This window comes from Lepidochelys olivacea, assembly GCF_965140295.1.
Source record: "Lepidochelys olivacea isolate rLepOli2 genome assembly, chromosome: 8".
NCBI lineage: Eukaryota > Metazoa > Chordata > Testudines > Cheloniidae > Lepidochelys > Lepidochelys olivacea.
In genome coordinates, this window is record NC_140418.1 from 22,802,007 (window position 1) to 22,824,832 (window position 22,826).

At 41.3% G+C, this 22,826-nt stretch overlaps 1 protein-coding gene and 1 long non-coding RNA gene across 4 annotated transcripts in view; both read right to left on the reverse strand.

Annotated features, from left to right (window-relative positions):
* The window catches only part of FBXO38 (F-box protein 38), a 39,442-nt gene extending 23,575 nt beyond the window's left edge, over positions 1–15,867 (reverse strand). For 2 of the 3 annotated variants that reach the window (XM_084635906.1, XM_084635904.1), the window contains exons 1-10: positions 15,778–15,867; positions 11,082–11,270; positions 9,654–9,787; positions 6,761–6,924; positions 6,106–6,271; positions 4,265–4,402; positions 3,663–3,800; positions 2,957–3,050; positions 2,297–2,427; positions 1,793–1,963 (exon numbers count right to left, since the gene is read on the reverse strand). In XM_084635906.1, coding sequence (XP_084492032.1) covers positions 1,793–1,963; positions 2,297–2,427; positions 2,957–3,050; positions 3,663–3,800; positions 4,265–4,402; positions 6,106–6,271; positions 6,761–6,924; positions 9,654–9,787; positions 11,082–11,209 — 1,264 coding nt within the window. In that variant the 5' untranslated portion in view covers positions 11,210–11,270; positions 15,778–15,867. The remainder of the gene's footprint in view (positions 1–1,792; positions 1,964–2,296; positions 2,428–2,956; positions 3,051–3,662; positions 3,801–4,264; positions 4,403–6,105; positions 6,272–6,760; positions 6,925–9,653; positions 9,788–11,081; positions 11,271–15,777) is intronic. The other variant, XM_084635905.1, reaches the window with a different exon arrangement.
* A 2,898-nt stretch (positions 15,868–18,765) lies between these two features.
* On the reverse strand, positions 18,766–21,560 carry LOC311525632. The gene is made up of 3 exons (XR_014712831.1): positions 21,504–21,560; positions 19,001–19,053; positions 18,766–18,851 (listed from the first exon to the last, which is right to left on the reverse strand). It is a non-coding gene; the product is annotated as an uncharacterized lncRNA (long non-coding RNA).
* Positions 21,561–22,826: the final 1,266 nt, after the last annotated feature.

Consider the following 22,826-nt stretch of genomic DNA (forward strand, 5'->3'; position numbering starts at 1 on the left):
GAACAAAACTCAGGGAAATAGCTGTTTTATTGCTGATGCTGTTGAAATTTGGAAGAAGCTGAGTGAGATGTTAAAAAGAGAAATATGCAATGACAGAGTTAAGTTACAAGCATTAAAAAAACAAGTGGGATAAGCACTATCTCCAGCTCATTTTCTTGCAAATATTCTCAATACTTGGTACGAAGGTGGAACCTTAACTGCTGAAGAGGAGGAGATGGCTATGACATGGACATCCAGCAATCATCCCTCCATAATGCCAGCTATAATAAACTTCAGAGCTAAGGGTGAACCATTCAAGAAATACATGTTTGCTGATGATGTTTTAAAGAAAGTCACACCAGTGAACTGGTGGAAGTCACTTAAGCACTTGGATTCAGAGACTGTTGAAGTGATAATCTCACTTTTGACAGCAGTAGCTTCTTCTGCCGGTGTAGAAACAATATTTTCTTCCTTTGGACTAATTCATTCCAAATTGAGAAATCGTTTGGGACCTGAAAAAGCAGGAAACCTTGTTTTTCTTTTCCAGCTTATGAACAAACAGGAAGATGAAGGTGAAAACGACTGAGTTAGCTGCAGAAGCCAGTATTTTAAGTTTCTCATGTTGACCTGGCTGACATAGTCGATTTAATTTTTTTTTAATATTTCATTTAACTATTTTAGTTAAAAACAATTTTAACAAAAACAAACATGATTTTAAAAAATGTGAATGTTTAACTAAATTCAAAAATTCATATGCTTGTTTTGTTAAAATATTATATGTTTGCTGTTGAAGAAAAAATCCAGACTACATAACGTTGTTGTTTTAGTTAAATAAAACAATTTAAATGTCTGTCTGGTGATGTTCTCCTCCTAATACTGCATGGCAAGAAAATCCTCCAAATACTAATGATTAACCTTTTGAATTGGAGATAGTTCACCTCCCAATGACTTCATAAATATCTGCTTCAATTACCTTTGGCAAATGAAACAACCAAACAACCATTCATTTTCTGATATAGCTGTAAAACTAATCTGAAAAGTTTTCAAAATAAATCACTTAAAAATGTAGTGTATCTTCTAAAAATGAAACCTACATCTATCTCTGAATTGTGAGGAATATGTATTAAGGTTATAACAACCAACAAGAATGCACTTTTATGTATAAATCCATGATTAAATGGAGCCTTCCTGACTAGTGATTTAAATCCATCCTGCTGTTCACAACCTGTATGAAAAGCATTTGTAGTCTCAGTCTAGCTCATAACAGACAAGCATTCGCATCACAGGAATCACTATCGTAATTAGCACTAATTTGCACTTTTATCAACTCTCAGGAAAGGGGACCAGAGTAGAATCAGCGATAGACACGAAAATACACTCTCATCATCAGACCTGGTCCTAAAAAGTCAGAATTCAAGCACAATGAATTATCATGAAAACTTTTAAATTGGACTAACTTTATTAAATGGGTACATCATAATTTTATATGATGCACTATTCCACTATATTTCTCACTTACTAATTTGCAAACATCAATAATTCCTAACTATTACCCCAATCTACAGTGCAAATTAACAATATTCTGCTTGTGTGTATATATATTATATATATACACACACGCACACACACACAGAAGGCATGCCCTCAACTACCAAATCTTTAAAAAAAAAAAATAGACCATTTCTTGGTCTCAGATGTTTCCTTAAATTGCAGGATTATGATGTTCATTTACTGAAAGGAGTTTAAGTAGAAATCTTCATCCTGATGTGAGGCATTCACATTGTATCTCCAGCATTCCAAAAGCATTCAATACCTGTGATCCAATTGTTTGGGTTGTGCAGATGTGGGCAGTTGTACACGACCAGATACTTGATGCAAGAGAATACTTCATTTACAGCTTTCATTCCAATGTCTGTGATGATTCCTGGATTTTCAACGACATCAGCCAAGCCATATTTTACCAAGTCCCCATTAGTCATTTTGCCTAAAGAAAGACAATAGAAGATTTCAGCGATCTGCTGCTTCAGAAGTTGCAGCCTTTCAATAAGCTTTTTCTGAGTCCCATACTGTAATCCCATTTGACACAAAGACCAGAGTATTATTTTCATTAGACAAAGCAAAGTCTCAGTCCCAGTTACAATGGAAGTTTCAGGGGGTACAGAAAAATCATACTTGACTAAACGTCACCAGATTCAAGAGCAATAATTATTTATATTCTTTTAAAAGCAAGTCTTAGAAAAATACACCAAAACTATCAATTTGCACTATCCTAACCCTCACCAGGTAATTTAAGAATTTTTTTCAAAAATGTGCATACATTGTAGCAAAAACTCATCAACATATCCCAGATGAAGGGTTTCAAACTGTGGGAACTCCAGTTCTGCCATCTTCAGTGCAGAAAAGACACCATCTTTGGTCAGGGAAGGTTGAATTCGCACTTCATGCAACCTAAAAGCAATCAAGTACAGTTCACATTCAAGGTCAGATGCAACAAAGCACTGTTTAGTGCAGAAAACATCCGAGTGAATGCCTCTGTTCCACTCTAGGCAGTAAAACGAAAACATTTACTTGACAATGGTGAAATCCAGTGGATACCTGCATCCTTCAGTATTTTGCAGTTATGCAGCAATGAGGAACTCCACGCAATTTATAAATACCAATTAAGCCTCATACACACTTGCTAGAAAAATACTGTTATACTCATTTTACAGATGACAAAGTGCAGTAACTTGGCTCAGACCACAGAACAAGTCAGTGACAGACGTAACAACAGAATCCAGGCATGGTAATTCCCAGTCCTTTCCTCTAGCCATTTGATATTCTTGTTATAGATTGTAAAAGTTCACATGGCTTTTCTCTTGAACATTTAAAACTTCTTGTTCTTCAAACACTGGGAATTTATTAAATTACCTAAACAACTGTGATTTGAAGAGAGAGAAACCAGAAAGGAAAGACAATGGCTGGGGAAGGCAAGTACCTTCGTGCAGCAGTTATGATGAGGTAGCCAAGATCCACTTCAAGAGCATTCTTGCAAGCTCCCAAAACTATAGTGTGCAAATTCCTAAAACCACCTGATAAAGGGAAAGAAAAGCAAAATTTCACTTTAGTCAATGGGTTGTGGCATTAAAACATTACTCACTTTCCTGGTGTTATTTTACGAATGCAGAATTGCAATTAACAATAAGAATACATGCCATTTTAAAGAAAATTAATATAAGCTTCCTTACGTTGACACCTACTGGTAGGAGGTAGCCCTGACTACCACAACAGAAGTTTACCAAGAAGCTATTTTTTTTAAATTAAAAGTGACCTTCCTTCAAATTACTCCTGCCAGTTCCACCCTCTAGAAAGTGAAATGACAGTAAAGATTGACATTTGGTTGGAATGTCAAAAGGTAGCAATTCTTTAATAGTTTCCATTGTTATAGAAATATAGAACTTCAATTTAACTTAGCTTTTATTTGTTTTCAGTATTAGTATACAAAAATGTGTCACTAAAGCATATAGTTATATACAGAAGATTAAAACAATACCCAAAAATAAAATAAAAGTCCCATTATTAACACCCTTTCAACATGGCTAAAAGCATACTAATTAAAGAACAAACTGTAGAATAAGATCGGTACCCATGAGATGCCCGAGGTAATTTTGTTCTATTCTTCAGGGCAGTAGGAAGTTGTATACCTGATCTCCAGCTATCTTCTACAACATGCTGGATAAGTCCTCCAAGAAAAGGAACTCGAACCAGTTCTAAATGCTCCAGGTTTCGGGCAGAAGCCAAACCCGTCACTAAGGGGACATATTTCAGAGAATTTGTGGGTCCTGCAGAGAAAAAAAATCTTCCGATAGGGAACATATACACAGAAGGTTGCTTATTTAATACATCATTCAAATAATGCAGCCATCAGATACGCCTATTTGCACCCGTTCAGTTCAGCAAGTTATCAGAACTAAGAACTAGAGGTGTTCTATTAATGTAACAACGCAATACAGCATAGGAGAATTTTTTCCTCAATATCAAAAGTGAAATAAAGCCTTTGATTGCTTCTGGAGTACTGCATGATGGGCAATCCCAAGATCTTATCTGCATTAGTAAACTTAGTAACCTTACTACAGCAACTGCTAGCAATGGTGCAGCTGTACAGGTGTAAGTGCTACGGTAGACAGGGCTCAGGCATTTTTACCATCATGTTCTGAGCTAGTGCCCTTTGGTAGTCGAGCACGAATGCAGTTACAATATCCCTAGTACAGGTACTAGTTTTTTCCTATATAGATGCACACCTTACCTGCACAGTTCCTCATGACAAAAGTGCGTAAGCTGATACAAAGGAAATCTTTAAAGGGCTGTGGTTTGGTGAGCCTCACCCACTTCAAATAAAGATGCCTCAGCATTGGGATACAAGGAATTTCAGGGACATTTACCCCTAAAATACAGGAACAACAACAAAAAACCAAATCAGGTCCCACATTAAACAAACTTTCAGACGTATACTGTAGAATGAATCTCTGGGCACGTCTACACTACAAAATTAAGTCAACCTAAGTTAGGTTGGCATACAGTTGCCACAGTAATTACATCGCTTGTGCGTGTCTACGCTTTGCTCCTTGTATCGGCTGTGCCCGTCCTCACCAGGAGCGCTTGCACTGTCTGAACTGGCAGTGTGGGACATTGTGGGACAGCTTCTGAAAGCCAGTAATGGTCAATGTAAGCAATGCAGTGTCTATAATGACATTGTGTCAACCTAACTACATCAATATTGACTCTACACCTCTCATGGAGGTGGAGTTATTAAGTTGATGTAGTGTGCAAATTACATCAGCAGGAGCGAAATTTTAGTATAAACACTTACAGAGTTAGGTCAATACAAGCTGCCTTGCGCCAACCTAACTCTATAGAGTAGACCAGGGCTCGGGGTAATTAAAGAAACCAGATGGGTGAGGTTTATTGGACCAACTTCTGTTGCTGAGAGACAAGCTTTTGAGCTTACACAGAGCTCTTCTTCAGGTCTGGGAAACTTCCTCAGGCTGTGTCTACACAAGCAACTTATGTCGATATAACTACGTCACTCAGCGGTGCGGAATATCAACCCCCTGAGCGACGCAGTTATACTGACCTAACTCCCAGTGTAGATAGCACTATGTTGATGGGAGGGCTTCTCTGGTTGATGTAACTACTGCCTTTCAGGGAAGTGGATTACCTACACCAGGGATTGGCAACCTTTGGCACGCGGCCCGCTAGGGTAAGGCCCCTGGTGGGCCGGGCCAGTTTGTTTACCTGCTGCGTCTGCAGGTTCGGCCGATTGCGGCTCCCGGTGGCCGCGGTTTGCCGCTCCAGCCCAATGGGGCTGCAGGAAGCGGTGTGGCCCGAGGGATGTGCTGGCTGCCGCTTCCTGCAGCCCCCATTGGCCTGGGACAGTGAACCGCAGCCAGTGGGAGCTGCAATCGGCCGAACCTGCAGACGCAGCAGGTAAACAAACTGACCCAGCCAGCCAGGGGGCTTACCCTGGGACGCGTGCCAAAGATTGCTGATCCTTGACCTGCACCAACAGGAGAAGCCCTAGTGTCAGCCTAAGTAGCATCTTCACTGATGTGTTAAAAGGCTGTAGCATTGCCACTGTAAGTGTAGACAAGCCCTCAGAGTGGTCACAGCTAAATTCAAGATGGAACAGATTATTTAGCATAAGTAGTTAACACATATTTCAAGGGACCATACAAGTGACGTGGCCTGTTAACACCCTTCCAGTCATGAGGGGTGGGGGAAAAGCAGGAGGGTAGGGATTGCAAGTGGGTTATAGATTGTTGTAATAAACCATTAATCCAGTGTCTCTAATCAGTCCATGATTTTTAGGGTCTAACAACACATCTCTCAGGGTAAATGATTTTGACTTTGATGGGGGGCACTTACACCCATCTCTACAGATTGTGCCCCAAGAGCAAATGGAACACTTCAAAAATTATGGGCTCTTGAACGGGGAATTCACCACCATCTGTCAACACAGTCACACTGGAGTTTGCGTTCTGGAACTCTGCTTGTCCTAGAGTCAAATATAGGTTCCAGATTATGCAGCATTTCAAATCTTTTAAGTTCATTTGTATCTAAGGAAACTACTCACCAATAAACTCTTACCTACTAAGTGCAACGTCTGAATTTTAGCTCCTATAGGAATTTTCAGTTTGTTTTCGGGCGGGATTGGAAAAGCACCATTACGATTACGAAACTTCCCTAAAATATGAACTTGTGGCATGTATGTCCAAATGGCTTCCACCAGCTCCAAATGAGAGGTCTCAACACCCTGGATAAAAGTACAATAATAAGCAAAGGCAAGGCTCCAGTTACCATATTAAGCAGAAATAATATTTCTCTTAACCAAGCAAACTTCTCGGTAATGCTCAGAGCTTGAGGCAATGCACGAATTCCCTTGACATTTGCAGAACCATTTGCCTTAAAAGCAGAAGTGGTCATAGGAAACTGCTTAATTAGCTGCAATACTGCTGTAACTAATGGCCTGATCTTGAGAAATGCTGAGCACCTGTAACTCCCATTGAAGTGACTACAAAAAAACAGCACCCATTTGTAAACTAGCAACACATTTTGTAAACGTTTACTTCAGCTGCCATCAATGCAAGACAAAGATTAAATGCACAACAGTACTGCATCCAAGCAAGAAGTTACATCATTAATTGTGTTAATTAATCCCAACCATCTATTTCCTCTGCAGCCTTATCAAGGATCATAATATCAACTGATGAAAGGCATTTATCTTTTGAACCTGCACACTTACCAGCAGATTTGGGCAGGCCTGCAAGGCCTCTAGCACTCCAGGAATGCTGAAAGCTTCATGGCCACGGACTCTGCGCCTTTCAAGATACCTGGGGTGAAGACCATAGAGTTGTTCAATGTCTGGCATCTTCCTCAGCAACGTTAGGAAACTGGAATCAGTGAAACCTATGAGGAGGACACAAGTTTTGAATGTTTTGTGACAGTAAACATGTAGCAGTAAACATGTGACAGTAAACAGACAGAACTTATGCTGCAATTCTCTGTGTATAACAAAAATGTATACCTTCAATGTATACCTCGAAATCAGCGGCACTGCTATGGGTACCCGCATGGCCCCACAGTATGCCAACATTTTAAGGCTGACTTAGAACAACGCTTCCTCAACTCTCGTCCTCTAATGCCCCTACACTACTTGCGCTACACTGATGACATCTTCATCATCTGGACCCATGGAAAAGAAGCCCTTGAGGAATTCCTCCATGATTTCAACAATTCCCATCCCACTATCAACCTCAGCCTGGACCAGTCCACACAAGAGATCCACTTCTTGGACACTACGGTGCTAATAAGCGATGGTCACATAAACACCACCCTATACCGGAAACCTTCTGACCGCTATACTTACCTACATGCCTCCAGCTTTCACCCTGACCACACCACACGATCCATTGTCTACAGCCAAGCTCTACGATACAACCGCATTTGCTCCAACCCCTCAGACAGAGACAAACACCCTCAAGATCTCTATCAAGCGTTCTTACAACTACAATACCCACCTGCTGAAGTGAAGAAACAGACAGAGAGCCAGAAGAGTACCCAGAAGTTACCTACTACAGGACAGGCCCAACAAAGAAAGTAACAGAACGCCACTAGCCATCACCTTCAGCCCCCAACTAAAACCTCTCCAACGCATCATCAAGGATGTACAACCTATCTGAAGGATGACCCATACTCTCACAGATCTTGGGAGACAGGTCAGTCCTTGCTTACAGACAGCCCCCCAACCTGAAGCAAATACTCAACAAAAACACTAACCCAGAAACCTATCCTTGCAACAAAGCCCGTTGCCAATTGTGTCCACATATCTATTCAGGGGACACCATCACAGGGCCTAATCACATCAGCCACACTATCAGAGGCTTGTTCACCTGCACATCTACCAATGTGATATATGCCATCATGTGCCAGCAATGCCCCTCTGCCATGTACATTGGCCAAACTGGACAGTCTCTATGTAAAAGAATAAATGGACACAAATCAAATGTCAAGAATTATAACATTCAAAAACCAGTCGGAGAACACTTCAATCTCTTTGGTCATTCGATTATAGACCTAAAAGTAGCAATTCTTCAACAAAAAAAACTTCAGAAACAGACTCCAAGGAGAGACTGCTGAATTCGAATTAATTTGCAAACTGGATACAATTAACTTAGGCTTGAATAAAGACTGGGAGTGGATGTGTCATTACACAAAGTAAAACTATTTCCCCTTGTTTATTTTCCCTCCTACTATCCTTGTCAACTGCTGGAAATGGCCCACCTTGATTATCACTACAAAAGGTTCCCCCTACCCCCGCTCTCCTGTTGGTAATAGCTCACCTTTTCTGATCACTCGTTACAATCTGTATGGTAACACCCATTGTTTCATGTTCTCTGTGTATATAAAATCTCCCCACTATATTTTCCACTGTATGCATCCGACGAAGTGAGCTGTAGCTCACAAAAGCTTATGCTCTAATAAATTTGTTAGTCTCTAAGGTGCCACAAGTCCTCCTTTTCTTTTTTTTAAAAAAATAAAAATCCTCAGCCCTCCCATGCCAGAAAAGGTATTAGATGATATAATAGATGGTTTCCATCCCCAACTTTTATGAACTAATATTCTATATGTTTTGTTGCCTTTATATCCTCCAGGGCAAAGCTGTCAAAACTATAGGGCTAGCTGCATCTCTGTCCTCTGTCAGGTCTCTCTGAGTGCACCTCCATGAGCGTCAGGCCTTGTCCATTTACCTTCCCCTGAGAAGAATCCCATTATTCTCCCACTCTTAGATGAGGCCCTGGTCTGCAGGACCCCATGTATCAAAGGTGCTAAAGCAGCAGGTCTGAGGGTTTTGGTACCTGTGGTTTTTCCCTTTAAGAATCTGTGACCAGTGGTAAATACAGTGATCAGACAGCCTTCTTAACCAAAGTACTGATTAGTCATAACAGTAGGAACAAAATACAAGAGAAACAGGACTTAAAAACAATAAACAGTCTGTATACATGTATATCTTATCCCAATATCCTCCTGACAGGAACCCCTGTAAGTCTAACTTCCCAAACACTGCAACCTCTGGAGTGTCGGTCACCGTAGCTCTCCTTCCCCTGCCTTCCCCTCCCCCCCCAGCCACGAGTATATCTTTAAATCCAGTGCAAGTCTTACTGTTCAGATGCTTGCTCCTCCCACTCCTGACAAATTCAATGGGTGAGCTAAGCAAGGGTTGGAGGTAGGATCTCCAAGTGAATGGCTCTTATATTGACATTGAACAGTTGGCAAATGGATAGCTAGATGAAGTCGTACTCTTTCTTACCAGCATGCAAACAGCCTCTTCTTGAACTGCCCCATGTATACATACATTAAACCCCCTTACAACAAACATACATTATTCATAACTTGTTATGGAGCAGCCCCATTTTCATCACTGTAGTATTCAACACACATACAGGTGGGATTTTCAAAAGTACCGAAGTGAGGAAGGCACCAACTACCACTGAAAGTCAGCGAGAGGTAAGCACTCACCTTTCTTGGCTGCTTTAGAAAAGCCCATCCCATATGTCTCTGTATAAATGATATCATAGCTCAGCTAGGTATCATCAATACAATATTAACATAATACCCAAATGAAGTGTACTTCTTACCAGTGGGCATATATTCCCACCAGCGGCCTGCACAGAGGTCCACAACCTTCACCACTCTCAGGTACAGAGTGACCGCTTCCTTCAGCTTCCGGGAGAGGCATTCCATGCACATGATATCCTGCAGGGGAAGGTACCTTTCGGATGGAAAGAAACTCTGTTCATCAAAGACATTCGTTCATTTTCTCTCACACCAAAGAACATCCAGAGGATTACTATACAAACCCAGACGTTCCTCACATCTAGCATGGATTCAAATAAGATTTTTCAGATAGTACTGTAGCAACCTATGTAATGTGGCTAGGCAGAAGAGGTAGCAATTTGTTCATCAGGCGGGCCAATGCACTTAAGGTAAAAAACAGAACAGTGGCCTTGCCTTGTCCATAAGGGTCTGAGGTAGAGAAGGGAGACTCCGTGATACTTTAGTACGTGTAGGAGCCTATTTCATTTCTGACCAAATCTTGCAAAGTTGCCATACCCGGAGATCTGGAAACTTTCTACCTTTGAAGTGTGCATTTTAATTCTCTAGTTCATTGTAAATGGGGATCCGTTTAGTAGGAGCTGCCCCACAAACATACTTGCAATCTGTGGGACATTTTAAACTTGTCAGCAAGATATTTACATGCCAGCCACATTATTCAAAGTCTAAGAGTATCTGTAAAATTCTAGTTAGAGTATTCCATTTATTTTTTAAATGGAATGAACCATTTGACTAAAACTCTCAGCGGCAGGGTCAGTGCTGCTTCAATATATCCAGACATCCATCACTTGTAATGTATGCACGGTAATTGAATTTATCAGAGACATTATAGTGCATGGCTGCACACCCTGGAGCACGATCATGCCTAAAACGTGTAGGAAAGATTGAATGGCAAGATTGCAACGCTAACAGTAAGGGAATCTGTATGAGTGAAACAGTTATGCAACAAATTTTAGACATGCATCTACAAGGTATAAAAAAATAATTTGCCTTAGAATGAATATTGTATCTATCATCAGTGTACACTTGCAGACGTTTTTTAGTCAAACTTAACTTAAAAAATAAAAAATAAAAGATATAACGTTTCTCTGCTCTTTTGCTTGCTTCTACATGATACTAATAGCAATTTTCACATAAGGTAGTTTTCAGTGTACATGACTATATCAAAGAATATGAAGCGTGTTTCTCTGGAGAGATAACTTATTTATATAGTGCCACCTATGTGCTTAGTTTTAACAAAAGAAATAAAGGTAGAGTTCCACAAGAAAGAAATCCCATACATTTCCTCTGTATTGTCCAGCAAAACCTCATCCACAAATACTGAGGACTAAATTTAATTCCCATCTAACTAATGGCGGTACAGCTAGTATTTTCTGAATGCCTGTCATTAGATTTTTATTCACAGATACCAAAGTGGAAGGTATGGGGAGACAAAAAATACAGCTTCTTACCTAAAGATATGGCAAAGTACTTCATGTGAGAGCTGGTTCATATAATCTTTTGGCTCATCTAGTTTGGTAGTTTCAGAGACTTCCCTACTCATGCAGCACGGTTTCACATTTTTCCGTCGAGGCCCCATATTTGCAATGATTTCTGATTAAAAGGATCAATTTTCACAATGTTATACAAATTCAGTGCAACTGAAAGACAAAAAGTGGGAGAAAGGATAGAGAGTAATAAACATAAATATAAACAGAAGGACTCAACAAAATCTGCCACTAAAAATTAACTCTAGAATGCCATTATCCAAATGGATCAACTAAAAAGTGGAAGGATTGTTCTAGCAAGATATAAATCAATCTGCCTTGTGTATAAAGCTGGAAAAAAATTCCAGCCAAACAAATGAAGACTAACTAGAAAGTCCCTTTGAACCAAGTAAAATTAGTAAACAGAATACCACCTGGATCTCTTATGTACATATCCAAGTAATTTAATTATAGGTTACTTCTGTAGTAACCTTTCTCTAACTTAGAAAACAATAAAATGTCTCTTCAATTGCCACCCACATAGCAATGAGCAAAGACAGCTCATGGAACAATAGATACAGAAAATTACTAACCAAAGTGGACACATTTCAGTGTACTATGTCCAATCCAAAATAAAATTATTCTGTCCTAAAAAGGAAAGGCTCTTACAATCTTGCTTAAAGTTCTTCTCAGCAATGTTGCATACATTTAATCTCTCTCTATTTTCACTGTTAAATTTGTAGCTTACTATATTTCTGTAAATGTTGTTTCACGATAATTTTATACCTAATGTGCAATATGGCTGAGTTAATGATGCTGCATTTTCTGCTACTGAAATAATCCAAACCAAATGTTAGCAGTTTTTGCATTAATTTGTTTAGTTTTAAAGAAAAAGTACCATGTTTAATAACTCTAATTAAGTTGACAGCTCACAGAGATGAATGGCATGAGGTAGGAAGAGTTCACATCCTTGCTACTGATGTTGTTTAGTTCAAGACTGTTTTCTGGACAGTTACGTTGACAGAGTATTGTTAAACCAATAAACTCTGTCATGGATTTAACTTTCAACAGCAAGAGATGAAAACATTTTTGTAATGAAAGTTCAGAATTTCCAGACTGCAACAAAAATTGTGGAAAGACTCCAAAACTGTGATACACACAAGTTTTGGATGGTCTATATTTTCTCCTGATCATGATGGTAAATTATTATTTTTATGAAAGATTATTTTGTTCAATTTAATTCAATTCATACAAAACTATTTGTGGGGGTCTTTCCCACAACAAGAAAATGATTGTAGAACAACAAATAATTGGCAGGAAGACTCAGGGCAGGTGGACATGAAAATACTTTGAGTTAACTTTTGTAAACTGACTAGATTTTAAGTGGAGTGTGTCCTCTAACATGTCAAGTGTCAACTTTCATCACTTCTCTGTGATAAGAAGTGTTTAGTAGGAAATGCGTTTCTTAGCTTCACAATATGCAACAACCGATTTTTCTTCAGTTTTCCACAAACTAAAATTCATCAACCAACAGAGTGTAAAAATATGAAGTTATCAAAATCATCTGTTGCAAATGTTGTGGTTAATGTTACGAAACACTATATATATTGTCGATGTTAAACATGTTATCATTTAACTACATATTGTATTTCTACTGTGATTCTACCAATAGCCACAATACAAATAGTACATTACATGATTTCCCCTCATTCTTTATTTTCCCAGTACCTAGGGTCTTTAGCTGCTCACAACCAGTTCATTTAACTGATCTTGGTTCTCTTCCTTCTTTGGTCAACTAGTAGATGAAGAATAGATAAAAAAAAGACTGAAGGGTATAGCTCTGATAAACTGTCCTAACCTGAAGTAAGTATATTTCAAAGGCAGGTTGATGGACATATAAAGAGCATCTTATAACAGATTAGAGAAAAATTGTGTTCACCAAATGCAAGTTTTGCATCTGACAAAAAACCTCAAAACGTTATGAACTTCACTCAGATCTAATGATGGGGAAAGGTTTTATTTAATAGCTAATTTGTCAGCATTCTAAATTTTGAAATCATACAACACACATCAAGGTTATGCCACCCTTCTTCCCCTCAAGAGATACTGTTAAGTCATATCTGGCCCCACATATACTGTAGATTTTACAAAACTTAGCTTTTACAAATCCCAACATCAACAGAAATGTTTGTTTATATATTCATCAGTTACAATATTTTCAATTGAAATATTGCAGCATTGTTCAAGCATACAAGACCGAGAATGAAACTGACTAGAAAAGGCCCATAAAGAAATGAGATTATTCTATTTATTTTGCCCAACCTGGTAGATTACTGCATGTAGTAAGTACATAACATAACCAAGGAAGATTAGGTTTATAAAACTGTCAGATTAATATTAAGGTTGTTTGTAACAAATCTACCTTAATTGTATGATTTTAATGTGACAAGATCCTTTTTTAAAGTCTTCTAAACATAAGCATCTCTGTAACTATAAGATCACAGTACTGTTCTCACACGGGCCCACAAAACCACACACCCTTTACACCTCCATAAAAAGAGGAACACACAGGCCAACTAAATATTTTATCGTCAACCAATAAGCAAGGATCAAGATCCCAACTGAGCCATCCAGCCCATCTTTAAGACAAGATTTCCTAAATAGGATCCAGAGACACTGGGGGACTTTGGTACAAATTTTTATAAATGGGTATCAAAGTTTCTCTGTGTGATATGGATTCGAAGTGAATTTCCCCATACTCCTCCAGTATGAGGACAGACAGACAGCAGCAGAGAATGGAAAACATTTTAGTTTTATACAGAGAGTAAGATATTTCAAGATAAAAAGAGCGTCTGATATAAGATAACACATAAAAAGGAAGATTTAAGTCAAGTAGAAGGTAAGTCAGTGGTTTGAAGTGGAGGAGGAGGAAACCAGGGAAGAGCTCCACAGAGAAGTAAAAGAGCCACCTCCACTTGTGGGAGTCCAGTGCAGAAAATCTAAAGGTATGAGTTAATCTACATGAGCAGCTCCAGACTTTTCTCTGGTGATGACTGTGCTTTGAATTAGATCTCATCACTGAGACAGAAAAAGCCTCGTCACCCAGAACTATGTAATCTTTGTAGAGCAGTGTGTGGGGTATCCAGAAATAAGCGTAGGGAATAAGTTTCTACATACAAGTTTTTAAAACTAACATTCTCACTATTTTAGTTCTGCTGTTTTACAACAACTGACTTCTAAACAATCCATGCATATTCCTTTAATATTTAAACAAAGTAGGCAGAAAATGCAGAGAATTTTATTCTCCTCAATTTAATATAGTTAAGGTAAAAAAAAGATCCTACATGAACAATGGTTTGATGTGTTATATTCTCAATTAGTGACTTCTGTGTTCAACTTGATAAGTTTAGAAAACTCCTGTTTTGATTAGTAACAACCAGAACTGTCAGCTTAGCCTCCTTTTGGAAAACAAACTGAGCAGTTTCAAAAATATTGTACCAGCAATTGTGGAATCAATGAGCTGTCAATTTTGTTGACAGTTTGCAAAACAGAATACAACCCAGATCAAACTGCTAGTCTGAGCATTGCAAAACTTGGTTTCATCGGTAGACATAGTAGCACTGACCTGGAAGATAGGGGGAGCAAATAAATATGTGCTGACACCAGGGACTATTTAAGAAGAACCACTTGAGACAATAATCACATGCTATCTACTATGACATTCCTGTTATCGGGTGAGGTGATCCTAAAGAATGTCTAAATTTTTTTTAGTGCAGTAGGCAAAAAGCAATGTAAGACAGATAATCCCCATCTCCTACTATATCTTTGATAGTCACATTTAATGTGACTGCTGCTTGGGGATTTTTTTTTTTTTTGCAGGGGGCGGGAGAGAACAGGAGAAAACATCCTCCTAGAATTTATTTTGTGGGAGCTTAGTTTCCTATTGCATCCTGTCTCTGAGAAAAGTGGATTTTTCCACCTTTTCCAGGTGGTACTTTAGAAGAGACATCACTATTTTTCAGGCCTGTTTTCTGCTGTGATGAGACATTACTCAAATGTAACCCCCTTTCTTTGAAGTAACAAGGGAGAAAAAGCAAGAAAAAGGGGACAGTAACTAGAAAGCACCTCCACCTGCCTCAGGTTTGGAACGATGAGGCAGAGCACGGCATCAAGAGGGATGAAGCAGGGTCTCCCAAGGCCGCCTCATGCACTTACAGCAGAGTACGTGCCGGTGGGGAGTCAGGGAAGCAAATCCCAAAGGAAGCGGGGAGAGCGAGAGAAAGACACTCGCTCTACACGGCAGAGGGGACCCACCCCAGCAGGGAAAAGGTCATCCAGACCGCGGGTCTCCCCCAGGCCACTGCAGATGGGAAAGGGCCCCTCCCCCCATTCCCAGCGGCAGGCCCAGGCGAGAGGTCGGTCGGTCGGTCAGTCAGTCAGTCAACCCCCCCAGCAACGGCCGCCCGCCCCAGCGCCCGCAACGGTCATCGCCGCCAGCGATCACGGCCCAGGCCATCGCCCACCAGGAAAGCGGGGCACACGCCGCTCCCCATTCCCTTCCATAGGGCCAGGGCCAGCCCGACCCGGCGCCTCCCTCCTGTCCCCGGGGGCGCGTGTGCGGGGAGCCAGAGCAGCCGCACGTAACCCTAATCCTACCCCTCCCGGCCCCGCCGCCCCTTACCTGGCCGTCAAGTGCCGCCTGTTATTGTGACTGCGAGGGGGAGGGATAACCCCGACAGACACTTCCGGCCACCCAGCGCTTCCGCTTCCGCTTCCGCCCGCTGCGCTTCCGGTCCCTGACCCCAGAACCAGGGAAAATCAACCCTCTCTGCGGCCCTCCCGCGCCACCATCTTGGATGCGGCACCTCGTGCATATTTCCATTGCAGCCCAATCGCCGCCATCTTGGTTGTGGCCTCTCTGCCTTCAGGCGAATGGCGTCTCTGTATGGGCGATGGGAGGGAGTAGCAGGAATCCCAGCACCACCCCAGACTGTTACTCCCCGATGGAGGCCAGGTTTACTGCCCCGCGGGAGCAGACTGAGCCACCCGCAAACCTATCCATCCCGTGTACCATCCCTGCCAGGCTCAGCCCCCACTCTGTACAGGGCTGGGGGCCGGCCCGGAGCTGCAGTGCAGCTGCCCAGGGCCCAAGGCCAGCAGGGAGTGGGCAGCTGACCAGGTTAGCGCATGGCACAGATCTGATGTCTCACAATTGTGTTATTACATCTGTACGCCAGTGTCTGGGCCCAGGCTGGCTGGGGAGAGGGAAAGAGAGAGAGAAAGGCCCAGATCCTCAAAAGCATCTAGGGGCTTACATACCTTTGAGGATTTGAGTCTAAGCCTGCTTGTGCATGATTTTCAGCTGTGCATTGTGAGAGTCCGGTGGATGTAGCGACACTATCACTAAGGTACAAAAAATGGACTATCCATTTTTTTTTTTGTGTAACCCTTCTGCCCGTCAGAGTTGGCAGCAACAAGGGCCGGGTTCAATATCTAGGGGTTCCATTCCAATAACACAATGCAAACCGGCTCGAGCCCCCACCCAGTGACCTGGGACCAATATATACCACCCCCGCTGGGCGCCTCCAAGAGGCAATACTTCCCCTCTCGCAAGCACATAGTCTGAGTGTAGCAAAAGTCTTTTAATAACAGAGAGAAACAATGTGGCATTATGTTGGGGAAACACCACCAACAGGATTCATAACACAACCCATGAGCAAAAAACCCACCCCAGGCAAATTGGGGGCATGCCCTTTTCCCTTTGGTTCTTGAGTCCAGCAACCCCAAATCACCCAAAGTCCCAAAAGTCCAATGCCCCAAAAGTCTCTGTCCCTGGTCAGGGCAGCCCCAGAGTTCGAAAGTTTATCTGCGGAGCTTTACCTCCCAACCTGGGTGGAAATGGGACAGGGGTAAGAGGCACCTTACGTGATCTGAAGCTGACCGCCCCATAGCTCCATAGCGGCGTTCCACTCCGCCAGCCGCCCCACAAACTCCTTCGCTCAGCTGCGCTCCGCTCCGCCAGCCGCCCCACGAACTCCTTCTCTTAGCTGCGCTCCGCTCCGCCAGCCGCCCCACGAACTCCTTCGCTCAGCTGCACCCCGCTCCGCCAGCCGCCCCACGAACTCCTTCGCTCAGCTCCACGGCCCACAAGCAGCTCCTGCCATCCACACACTGCGCCGCATTGAACTGCTTCACCAGCCGTCCCGCAAACTGCTCCACAATATATCTTCAGGCTCCCCCACTACTTAACACAACACTCAGTGATTTCAGCTCTTAGGTGAATTCAGCTTATAATAGGGGAGCCCCAGTGCTGGTGCACTGTCAGCCCAAAGTGAGCTCAGCAGCCTATAACTAGACTTCTAATGAAGTCAAAATTAGCTCTGATATTCCACAGTGGAGAGAGGAGGAAGTGCAATTAGCATGTAAGGCCCTCACCAGGGGGCCCATGCCACCAAGTATTAATACTTGTCCCCAGCCTCTCTCCATTCACACAGTTTTGGAACCCATGACCCTTGCCTAGCGAGTGCTACTTAGTTGATGGTGAATCCCTCCATCATAACAAAAGGCCACGTACAGTTCCAAGCACAGTTCCCATAATCAGGGTAATAACAATTTATTCTTCCTGCCCCAATAACAGAGACACTGGGGATCCCACAGCAGCCAAAGTGACCATTTGGGCAGCTATGGTCTCATTCTAGGCGTGGTGGGTGTGCCTATGCAAATGAGATCGGCCCCTGAAGTTCTTTTCCACAACTTGCCACACCTCACCACCAGATGTCAGGGTGGAGCTCATCCTGACACTGCTTACATCTGCATGGAATAACAACTGAGCCCATAAAACTGGACAGCTGGCAGCACGTGCACAGCACCCTTACAGATTTCAATCCACCCGTGCACAAGCCCTTTTGTGTTCATTTGCCACCAGCATTCATCTGAGCAAGGTCTTATGCATATGACTATTCACAAAAAAGGAATTTTGGGCTCATAGAGATTCTTTCAATCAAGAAACAAAATTCAGTTTGTGACACAATACATTTGTTTGGAGGAGAAGCAGAGATAGTTCCAAAGTGTTTGCTTAACTAGTATGGGAACAGAAACAATAACATGTGACTTAAGTGACCATTCTCACAAGTTCAGTAGCAAATTTTGAATAATGAATAGCTAGAAGTATAACATTTCTTCACATAAACTATGTCTGAAAAAATTATAATGAATACATTTGTAAAAATCATGATCAAGCATGCAACTTTGACTTGAAAAATAGTCATACATTATCTTCACAGCCACAAAGTCAGTGATTGTTATACGGCTAGTTGTCTGTGTCAAAGTGTATTGGTGGCATTCGTGTTTCTTCATTCAGGATATCTATTTTAATCAATCCATTTGGACTGATCCCAGTGGAAAATTGCTATTGACTCAAGATCTCCATCATGTGTGTTTCCTACAGATCTAAATAAATCCAACCTCAAAGACTATTCATTATTGAACATACTTTATTAGCTGTGGTTTATTTATGTTATGAAGGCTGATATGTAAAATCAGTTGTTGATTTAATGATTCCCCCGCAAAAGCATATACTGCTTTGTGTTGAAAAATAAAATAAGAAAAAAAACTTTTTAGTTTACTTTATTGAACAAACATAAGGAGACACGGGGAAGCCACTAGGAGCCCCTGGTGCACAAGATGATTTGAGACTCTTTGCTCAGAGTTCTTACAACACCTCCTATTTGTGCTTTACAACATCCACTATTCATCCTACAGGGGGAAAAGAGACAGTTATAAAACAGACAAAATGAACTCAGTGCCTTAGTCCAGAGCAGTAAAATGTTCCAAATAGTCCTCTATTCCACACATCAAACAAAGGAAACTGACACTGAATTAATCAATAAAAGCCCTGGATTTACCATTGTGCTAACATTCTCCTTTGCGCTTTATGCCAATGGGGACTCCAGTTTCACTGGAAAAGAGGAAGAAAGATTAGCCATTATGAGTAAGTACATGGTAGTCACCCTCAAGAGTAAAAACTGTTATAAGGATGCTGTTAAATTAGTTAGATTAACATAAACGATACAGTTTGAGATAATAGAGTGGGCCAGCCCTGTTCGTGTATATTTTTTATGATATGTTTTACCATTTGTTCCAATATGAACCTGTCTCTTCCTTAGTCAGCCATATCCACAGGCTGCCCACTTGGGTGCTGGTATTTGTAGTCTGACTCTTCAGTAAGAAACCAAGTCAGAATCTATAAAAATGCATTCCACACCCACATTGTTGGGAGTTACACATTCATAATGACTGAAGAATATACTGTGCTCCCAAGAAGGATAACCTGGGAGCAATGGAAAAGAGTCTTGAGACGCTCATGTAACTGCTGGTGTTTAAGTGTATAGAATGGCACTCATAGGTTTGCTTCACTATTTCTCTTGCTCATACCAGTTGTAAAGTCAGCTGGGCTGCAAGGAATGGGCAAGATTTGTCCTCCTGGCTATTAGGCACTACTCTCAGGGCTGCTAAGAACACAACTAAAGTTGCCCGTTCCTCCAAGTCCCATTTTCACTGCTCCTTGTGCTGGCTTCCTCAACCCTACTGTGCCTCTCAATGCAGCCCAATAAGGCAGGCAGCGAGGAGAAGACATCCAGTACTGGCAGCTTTACACTCCCTTACCCACCTGTCTGCTGGCCCTGAGCAGCAACAACAGCACATTCCATGCCCAGGAGGGAGATGTTCTGGGACAATGTGCATACGTGGGCAGGAGAGACAGAACATGATGAGAGGAATGTATGTGGGAGAGACAGGATCTGAGCTGGAGAAATGATGCCATTACTGGACATGACAGTGAACTGTAAAAGCCCATACGGAACAAGGGGCAAGGTCCTCAGCTGTTACAAATCAGCATAGACATCAGTGGAGCAATGCTAGTTTCCCAATGGGAGGATTTGATCCACTAAGAAGTACACGTCTGAGCTTTGTCCCCAGGAATGACATTAGTTCCTGGGACAGGGGGCAGTGTAGAACAATAAATCTGATAGCAGGAAGTTAAGCCTGATGTACTTAATCTGTTTGGAGAAAAGAAAATTCAGAGATGACAAAACAGAGGATTTCAAAAAGGGAAGAGTATGATCAGTAGAAATAAAGTTGGGAAGGAGTATCTTACTTTAAGGTGAATAAACAACAAAATATATTACTGGGTAAGCAGTTTGAAGCAGAGAGTATTAAAAGAATACAGGAAACACACGTGCTGTTTTTCTGGCAAAGGCACAGTCATTTTACATTTTCATTTTCTATCACGTAGGTTATCAAGCATGCAGTGCTTATTGGCCAGGTTTAAATTAGCCAGGTGGTCCCTTCTCTTACTCTGACTCCTGCCACATTCAGGGATTTGTAGTTTGGGGAATTTATGAACATCTTAACTAGAGCCTAAAGCAGATCAAGAAGACACTGGGACCCAGATCCACAAAGGTACTTAGGTGCTTAAACGCCAGACTTAGGCACTGAACTATGGGATTTAGGTGCTTAAGTCCCAGTTTTAGGCTCCACTGCGATCCACAAAATTCCCACCAAACCTTGCAGGCACCTAAACTCACTTGGTACCTACATTTTGAGGGAGAAATATCCCTGGGTGCTTAAGTTTCTGTCTGAGCATGCATACCGCTTCCTAAACCCACCTAAGCCCCGGAGTGATTCACTAACTGGGAAAGACAGCCTTTCACCTGCCTATCTCATGTGTGGGGCCCAATCCAATAGGCATGTTCAGAGGCTACCTTCAGGTCTGGGTCCCATTCAAAATCTGGAGGGGTGGTAGTGGTCCCCAATTTATAACTTTTAGCCCTTTGGTTAGAGCCTTCCCCGGGGATGTAGGAGACCCATGTTCAAATCCCTCCTCTGCCTGAGGCAGAAGAAAGGATTTCAACTAGGGTCTCCCACGCTTCTCAAGAGGTGCTCTAACTTCAGAGATGTGGGATATTCTGATGAGGGCTCCCTCAGTCTCCCCCGATGAAGCTGTTCCACCGTGGGTAAAAGATTAAAGAGTCATTGGAGCAGGGGGACTGAACCCTAGGTCTCCCAGCTACCCTAACTACCAGGCTATAGGTTCATTCTCTTGCTCACTCTGTCCCAATGACTCTGACTATTTAAGTATTCATAAAAGTCCCTTTGGGGATCTGGGCCTGGGACTATTGGAAGGTAAGCGGAAGAGGACACTCGGGTATTAAACACAATCAAAACAAAGGGCTGTCCATCCTGATCTGTGCATTACAAAAAATATCAATATTAAATAATAATCAAGAGATAAGAAACCTAGGGAAATTGATGTTTCCCTCTATGAAGAAAATACTTAAATAGAAAAGCTGTTATTAGTAGCTCCCACCAGTGATTTCACTTCATCAAAGAAACGATAAAAGTACTTACAAGATTTTTTCACACAGCAAACATTCATTGCTGTGAGTGATGCCGTCTGTTCCACAGACTGGTGCATAGTTCCTTAGACAGCCTCCTCTCCAGGTTCCATCTCGATTTTTGTATTTCCTGCAGTCAGGCTGCAAAATTAATAAGGTGACATTTGAGTGGACATTTTGCACTCTTCACTAGATCTTTTGAGAAGAGAAAGCACACACAGGGGCTATGTTTTTCACTGTTTCCTAAATCTAGAATGGGGTGAGGAAAAAGTAGTTCATTTTGCTGGAAGAAAAGGAAAATACTGCAGATATTTCGCAGGAGAAGGTCTATTTTGTTTTTTTCACAGTTACAAGTCACTGTCATAATGAGACCAATAACGATAAACCAGAAGACAAAGGCTCAGAGCTAAAAATCTAAGAAGAACCTCAATATTTGCCAGTTTCAAGTCAGTTAAGTAAATAATTGTAATTAACATATATGATATAGAAAGAAATCTCTCTCGCTGTGGCAACAGACATATTTTAAAATATTTCCCCAGTTGTTTCTCTGTATCTCACACATTCTAACCAGTGGTTGTGTCATTTAAAATAGTGTATAAAAGTAATCAGTCTGATTGTGTGGAGACCATCTATCTGAATCGCAGGTATACCCTCTAATTTTAATAGAGCAATGGGATAGTTCTCATTTTTGATGCAACCAGCTTTTCCCATAATTTTAGGGGAGAAGAGTTTCCCCAACACAGAGAATTTGGCCAAAATATTGTTTGTAGACAGAGATCCTAGGAAATTTACTATTAATAAACACAAAGAACTGTACTTACCTGACGCCCACCTTGAGCGGTGACTCCTGAAAAAACAACAGACAAATATGAATACTGCCAATGATCTGAGATGGTCTATAGATGTCTGTTTGTATTAAATATGGACTTTACAAAAGGAAATATTTAAAATGGACCCTTGAAAGTTAGCAGAATGTGTCCTAGAATTTATTATAAAACATTTAAATGATCCCAAAGAGCAGGTGTGTAAATTTTAAAAAATAATTTCCATCATTTAAGTGTCTAACAGAGGTATCTTATTTCTGCTTTAGTTGCAAATTTCAATGCACCCTTAACTATGGAGCTGTAAGGATGCTTACAGGATAGGAAAGAAAGAACAAGACAAAATCTTTGAAGGAGATTAAATGCAATAGTCTGTGTGTAGAAAAATAGAATGCACTTTCTAACTCAGCAAACATCACCTAATATTACTGGCATTTATGGGTTGTGTATTAACTTTATTAATTAATAAGCATTTTTTATTATTTCACATCACTGATTGTTTTAGGAGTTATGCT